The sequence below is a fragment of the Oncorhynchus keta genome, chromosome 35 (genome assembly GCF_023373465.1).
Source record: "Oncorhynchus keta strain PuntledgeMale-10-30-2019 chromosome 35, Oket_V2, whole genome shotgun sequence".
Lineage (NCBI taxonomy): Eukaryota > Metazoa > Chordata > Actinopteri > Salmoniformes > Salmonidae > Oncorhynchus > Oncorhynchus keta.
This window is the reverse complement of record NC_068455.1, coordinates 3,125,967-3,133,466: the sequence shown is the minus strand read 5'-3', so window position 1 is coordinate 3,133,466 and position 7,500 is coordinate 3,125,967. Positions and strand designations below refer to the sequence as shown.

At 43.5% G+C, this 7,500-nt stretch overlaps 1 protein-coding gene across 1 annotated transcript in view; it reads right to left on the bottom strand.

Annotated features, from left to right (window-relative positions):
- The window catches only part of loxl3b (lysyl oxidase-like 3b), a 78,894-nt gene that overhangs the window by 66,806 nt on the left and 4,588 nt on the right, over positions 1-7,500 (bottom strand). Inside the window, 3 exon segments of the mRNA XM_052495982.1 lie at positions 3,848-4,011; positions 4,317-4,484; positions 4,487-4,649. Coding sequence (XP_052351942.1) covers positions 3,848-4,011; positions 4,317-4,484; positions 4,487-4,640 — 486 coding nt within the window. The 5' untranslated portion in view covers positions 4,641-4,649.

Here is a 7,500-nt window from a genome sequence, read left to right as displayed (position 1 = left end):
GTTGACCAGAGTCCTATTCCCTATATAGAACACTACTGTTGACCAGAGTCCTATTCCCTATATAGAACACTACTGTTGACCAGAGTCCTATTCCCTATATAGAACACTACTGTTGACCAGAGTCCTATTCCCTATATAGAACACTACTGTTGACCAGGACCCTATTCCCTATATAGAACACTACTGTTGACCAGAGTCCTATTCCCTATATAGAACACTACTGTTGACCAGAGTCCTATTCCCTATATAGAACACTACTGTTGACCAGAGTCCTATTCCCTATATAGAACACTACTGTTGACCAGAGTCCTATTCCCTATATAGAACACTACTGTTGACCAGAGTCCTATTCCCTATATAGAACACTACTGTTGACCAGAGTCCTATTCCCTATATAGAACACTACTGTTGACCAGAGTCCTATTCCCTATATAGAACACTACTGTTGACCAGGACCCTATTCCCTATATAGAACACTACTGTTGACCAGAGCCCTATTCCCTATATAGAACACTACTGTTTACCAGAGTCCTATTCCCTATATAGTACACTACTGTTGACCAGAGTCCTATTCCCTATATAGTACACTACTGTTGACCAGAGCCCTATTCCCTATATAGAACACTACTGTTGACCAGGACCCTATTCCCTATATAGAACACTACTGTTGACCAGGGCCCTATTCCCTATATAGAACACTACTGTTGACCAGAGTCCTATTCCCTATATAGAACACTACTGTTGACCAGAGCCCTATTCCCTATATAGTACACTACTGTTGACCAGAGCCCTATTCCCTATATAGTACACTACTGTTGACCAGAGCCCTATTCCCTATATAGTACACTACTGTTGACCAGGGCCCTATTCCCTATATAGTACACTACTGTTGACCAGAGTCCTATTCCCTATATAGAACACTACTGTTGACCAGAGCCCTATTCCCTATATAGTACACTACTGTTGACCAGAGTCCTATTCCCTATATAGTACACTACTGTTGACCAGAGTCCTATATAGAACACTACTGTTGACCAGAGCCCTATTCCCTATATAGTACACTACTGTTGACCAGAGTCCTATTCCCTATATAGTACACTACTGTTGACCAGAGTCCTATATAGAACACTACTGTTGACCAGAGTCCTATTCCCTATATAGAACACTACTGTTGACCAGAGCCCTATTCCCTATATAGAACACTACTGTTGACCAGAGTCCTATTCCCTATATAGAACACTACTGTTGACCAGAGTCCTATTCCCTATATAGAACACTACTGTTGACCAGAGTCCTATTCCCTATATAGAACACTACTGTTGACCAGAGTCCTATTCCCTATATAGAACACTACTGTTGACCAGAGTCCTATTCCCTATATAGAACACTACTGTTGACCAGAGTCCTATTCCCTATATAGAACACTACTGTTGACCAGAGTCCTATATAGAACACTACTGTTGACCAGAGCCCTATTCCTATATAGTACACTACTGTTGACCAGAGTCCTATTCCCTATATAGTACACTACTGTTGACCAGAGTCCTATATAGAACACTACTGTTGACCAGAGTCCTATTCCCTATATAGAACACTACTGTTGACCAGAGCCCTATTCCCTATATAGAACACTACTGTTGACCAGAGTCCTATTCCCTATATAGAACACTACTGTTGACCAGAGTCCTATTCCCTATATAGAACACTACTGTTGACCAGAGTCCTATTCCCTATATAGAACACTACTGTTGACCAGAGTCCTATTCCCTATATAGAACACTACTGTTGACCAGAGTCCTATTCCCTATATAGAACACTACTGTTGACCAGAGTCCTATTCCCTATATAGAACACTACTGTTGACCAGAGTCCTATTCCCTATATAGAACACTACTGTTGACCAGGACCCTATTCCCTATATAGAACACTACTGTTGACCAGAGTCCTATTCCCTATATAGAACACTACTGTTGACCAGAGTCCTATTCCCTATATAGAACACTACTGTTGACCAGAGTCCTATTCCCTATATAGAACACTACTGTTGACCAGAGTCCTATTCCCTATATAGAACACTACTGTTGACCAGAGTCCTATTCCCTATATAGAACACTACTGTTGACCAGAGTCCTATTCCCTATATAGAACACTACTGTTGACCAGAGTCCTATTCCCTATATAGAACACTACTGTTGACCAGGACCCTATTCCCTATATAGAACACTACTGTTGACCAGAGCCCTATTCCCTATATAGAACACTACTGTTGACCAGAGTCCTATTCCCTATATAGTACACTACTGTTGACCAGAGTCCTATTCCCTATATAGTACACTACTGTTGACCAGAGCCCTATTCCCTATATAGAACACTACTGTTGACCAGGACCATATTCCCTATATAGAACACTACTGTTGACCAGGGCCCTATTCCCTATATAGAACACTACTGTTGACCAGAGTCCTATTCCCTATATAGAACACTACTGTTGACCAGAGCCCTATTCCTATATAGTACACTACTGTTGACCAGAGCCCTATTCCCTATATAGTACACTACTGTTGACCAGAGCCCTATTCCCTATATAGTACACTACTGTTGACCAGGGCCCTATTCCTATATAGTACACTACTGTTGACCAGAGTCCTATTCCCTATATAGAACACTACTGTTGACCAGAGCCCTATTCCCTATATAGTACACTACTGTTGACCAGAGCCCTATTCCCTATATAGAACACTACTGTTGACCAGGACCCTATTCCCTATATAGAACACTACTGTTGACCAGGGCCCTATTCCCTATATAGAACACTACTGTTGACCAGAGTCCTATTCCCTATATAGAACACTACTGTTGACCAGAGTCCTATATAGAACACTACTGTTGACCAGAGTCCTATTCCCTATATAGAACACTACTGTTGACCAGAGTCCTATTCCCTATATAGAACACTACTGTTGACCAGAGCCCTATTCCCTATATAGTACACTACTGTTGACCAGAGTCCTATTCCCTATATAGTACACTACTGTTGACCAGAGTCCTATATAGAACACTACTGTTGACCAGAGTCCTATTCCCTATATAGAACACTACTGTTGACCAGAGCCCTATTCCCTATATAGAACACTACTGTTGACCAGAGTCCTATTCCCTATATAGAACACTACTGTTGACCAGAGTCCTATTCCCTATATAGAACACTACTGTTGACCAGAGTCCTATTCCCTATATAGAACACTACTGTTGACCAGAGTCCTATTCCCTATATAGAACACTACTGTTGACCAGAGTCCTATTCCCTATATAGAACACTACTGTTGACCAGAGTCCTATTCCCTATATAGAACACTACTGTTGACCAGAGTCCTATTCCCTATATAGAACACTACTGTTGACCAGGACCCTATTCCCTATATAGAACACTACTGTTGACCAGAGCCCTATTCCCTATATAGAACACTACTGTTGACCAGAGTCCTATTCCCTATATAGTACACTACTGTTGACCAGAGTCCTATTCCCTATATAGTATACTACTGTTGACCAGAGTCCTATTCCCTATATAGTACACTACTGTTGACCAGAGTCCTATTCCCTATATAGTACACTACTGTTGACCAGAGTCCTATATAGTACACTACTGTTGACCAGAGTCCTATATAGAACACTACTGTTGACCAGAGTCCTATGGGTAAAGCCAATTCTAATTCAACATGTTCTTCATTCAAAAGATAGAATAGAATTCCAAATTGGGTCTCCAGTGAACTTCCTGTATTGACTGGGATTTGACCCCCAACCCTGCTGTTGCGTAATGCAATTGTAACCCATTGTAACGCCTTACATCGATGACGTTGGAGTCGACAAACCCAGGAAGCCTCTCGTCCTTGCAGATGACTCCAGCGTCCTCGTCGTGTGTGCAGTCACTGTTGCCCCAGCCTCGAGATTTGCACAGGTCAATGCTCTTCTCTCCTCCGTTACACTGCACATTATCCAGCCAGATCTTCCCTGCATGGAGAATAAACAAATCACGTCACCGTCGGTCAACTGTAACACAACGTAGAGAATAATGGACTGTGCGTGTTCATTGAAAACCACTGTATCCTGTTGCGTTTGAGTTCTCTACTGATGAATGGTTTCCTAATGTTCCTAATGGCTGCTCCACGTTGTAGGGCTTTGTAGGCGCTATGTAACAGTTCTATTACTGATCGTGACCCTTGCTATAACCTGGCGTCGTGCGTCCATCCTTCATGCTTATGAATGGTCTTTGTAAAATATGGAATAGCTGCTCTACGACGGTTGTTATAGCTCACCTTGGCCCTTGCCGTACTTGGCGCTGTGTGTCCAACCCGTAGCGGAGACGAATCCCAGCTGACGACAGAGGACGTTGGCGTTGGACAGAGAGAAGTCGTCGTCACAGATGGTCCCCCACTCTCCCTTGTAGAAGACTTCGATGCGCCCCTCGTTGTGCTTTCGGGGTACCCAACCAGACGGAACTGCAGCCGGTCGTTCTGTGGTTTGGGGGAGGTGGTGCCCTGGGTAGGGGGCGTGGTCTGGGCCATGATCCAGGCAGGAAGCCACACCTCTAACAGGAAGCTGATGATGGAAAATCGCTGCCACCATCTTGAGGTTTTCATCTCTCAAACCTGTAGGGGCATAGACAGGAGAGGTAAGTTTGAGGGTCAGAGGTCAGGTGGGGGTTGTTTGACAGGTGAGTTGCAACGGACTGATCTACAAATCACCTTGCATCATATATAACTACTCATGATTATTTGTAGGTCAGTCAGTCCCCATTTACCAACAATGTATCATATGGGGTTTGATGCTCTGGAACACGGCCAATGTATCATGGGGTTTGATGCTCTGGAACACGGCCAATGTATCATGGGGTTTGATGCTCTGGAACACGGCCAATGTATCATGGGGTTTGATGCTCTGGAACACGGCCAATGTATCATGGGGTTTGATGCTCTGGAACACGGCCAATGTATCATGGGGTTTGATGCTCTGGAACACGGCCAATGTATCATGGGGTTTGATGCTCTGGAACACGGCCAATGTCAGGAAGTTTAAACTGGTGACAGGTCACCTGACAGGAAAGGGATGTAGACAACAAGGAACTAACTGCTCTCAACTCAAAGATCCTAGTCAAAAAACAAAATAACCCAAATAAACCAGCGCACTTTACAGATTGTAATGCAAAAGATCACCAGGCAACAATGAAGACCTGAACTCAGAGAGATTATTTTTATAAGAACTTTTTCTCCGTGCTTAGGCCAAGCAGAACCAGAGAGGTAAAGATCTTTCCTCAGTGATATCTGAGGCCGAGCAGAACCAGAGATGTAAAGATCTTTCCTCAGTGATATCTGAGGCCGAGCAGAACCAGAGATGTAAAGATCTTTCCTCAGTGATATCTCAGGCCAAGCAGAACCAGAGAGGTTAAGATCTTTCCTCAGTGATATCTGAGGCCAAGCAGAACCAGAGAGGTAAAGATCTTTCCTCAGTGATATCTGAGGCCAAGCAGAACCAGAGAGGTAAAGATCTTTCCTCAGTGATATCTCAGGCCAAGCAGAACCAGAGAGGTTAAGATCTTCCCTCAGTGATATCTGAGGCCAAGCAGAACCAGAGAGGTAAAGATCTTTCCTCAGTGATGTCTGAGGCCGAGCAGAACCAGAGAGGTAAAGTATTCACAGTTGACTTCCTGTAAGAAGCTGGACGGAGGGTCAGAGAGCAAATATTCGCTCCAACGCTGTGATTCAAACCAGCTGCTGAAATATAAGGAGAGACGTTTACAATTACATCAGCAAGCAACCACAGATGGAAAACCATCGAGCTTTACTTTAACATAAACACAACGCCGATTATAATGTGTGCATATAGATTTTATTAGGATGAATGACTGATTGAAACCAGTTGGTGTGGTGTGACAATGTGATCTTTGCCAAAAAACTACATTAAGCAGCCAGCTGTTCTTATGGAGTCTGGAGATTCTGGTGTTTCAACTCTGACCTGCGTGACCAGGGGTGTATTCAGGCCGCACACTGTTGCGAAACATTTCCCTGGACTTGTGACCCCTGAACTTGTGTTTGGTTCCTAGGAATAGACCCCTGGACTTGTGTTTGGTTCCTAGGGAATAGACCCCTGGACTTGTGTTTGGTTCCTAGTGAATAGACCCCTGGACTTGTGTTTGGTTCCTAGGGAATAGACCCCTGAACTTGTGTTTGGTTCCTAGGGAATAGACCCCTGGACTTGTGTTTGGTTCCTAGTGAATAAACCCCTGGACTTGTGTTTGGTTCCTAGTGAATAGACCCCTAGACTTGTGTTTGGTTCCTAGAGAATAGACCCCTGGACTTGTGTTTGGTTACTAGGGAATAGACCCCTGGACTTGTGTTTGGTTCCTAGGGAATAGACCCCTGGACTTTAGTTCTGGGTTTCTGAGATCATAATGCTTGGAATATAGATCATAACGCCAGGAATATAGATCATAACGCCAGGAATATAGATCATAACGCTAGGAATATAGATCATAACGCTAGGAATATAGATCATAACGCTAGGAATATAGATCATAACGCCAGGAATATAGATCATAACGCTAGGAATATAGATCATAACGCTAGGAATATAGATCATAACGCTAGGAATATAGATCATAACGCCAGGAATATAGATCATAACGCTAGGAATATAGATCATAACGCCAGGAATATAGATCATAACGCTAGGAATATAGATCATAACGCCAGGAATATAGATCATAACGCCAGGAATATAAATCATAACGCTAGGAATATAGATCATAACGCCAGGAATATAGATCATAACGCCAGGAATATAGATCATAACGCCAGGAATATAGATCATAACGCCAGGAATATAGATCATAACGCTACGAATATGATTGTGTGTATTAGGTTTTGTTGTGGAATTTGTTAGATATTACCTGTTAGTTACTGCTGCACTGTCAGATCTAGAAGCATAAGCATTTCGCTACACTCAATAACGTCTGCTAACCATGTGTATGTGACCAATAACATTTGATTTGATTTGATTTCGCATAGTGTTACATCTATCATCTACAGCCACAACATGCCAGGCCAGGCAGTCACCTTCATCCATCTATCATCTACAGCCACAACATGCCAGGCCAGGCAGTCACCTTCATCCATCTATCATCTACAGCCACAACATGCCAGGCCAGGCAGTCACCTTCATCCATCTATCATCTACAGCCACAACATGCCAGGCCAGGCAGGGACTTGGGACTGTAGAGTCCTATGTAGTTCTGCTGGGACTGTTGAGTCCTATGTAGTTCTGTTGGGACTGTAGAGTCCTATGTAGTTCTGCTGGGACTGTAGAGTCCTATGTAGTTCTGTTGGGACTGTAGAGTCCTATGTAGTTCTGCTGGGACTCTAGAGTCCTATGTAGTTCTGTTGGGACTGTAGAGTCCTATGTAGTTCTGCTGGGACTGTAGAGTCCTGTGTAGTTCTGTTGGGA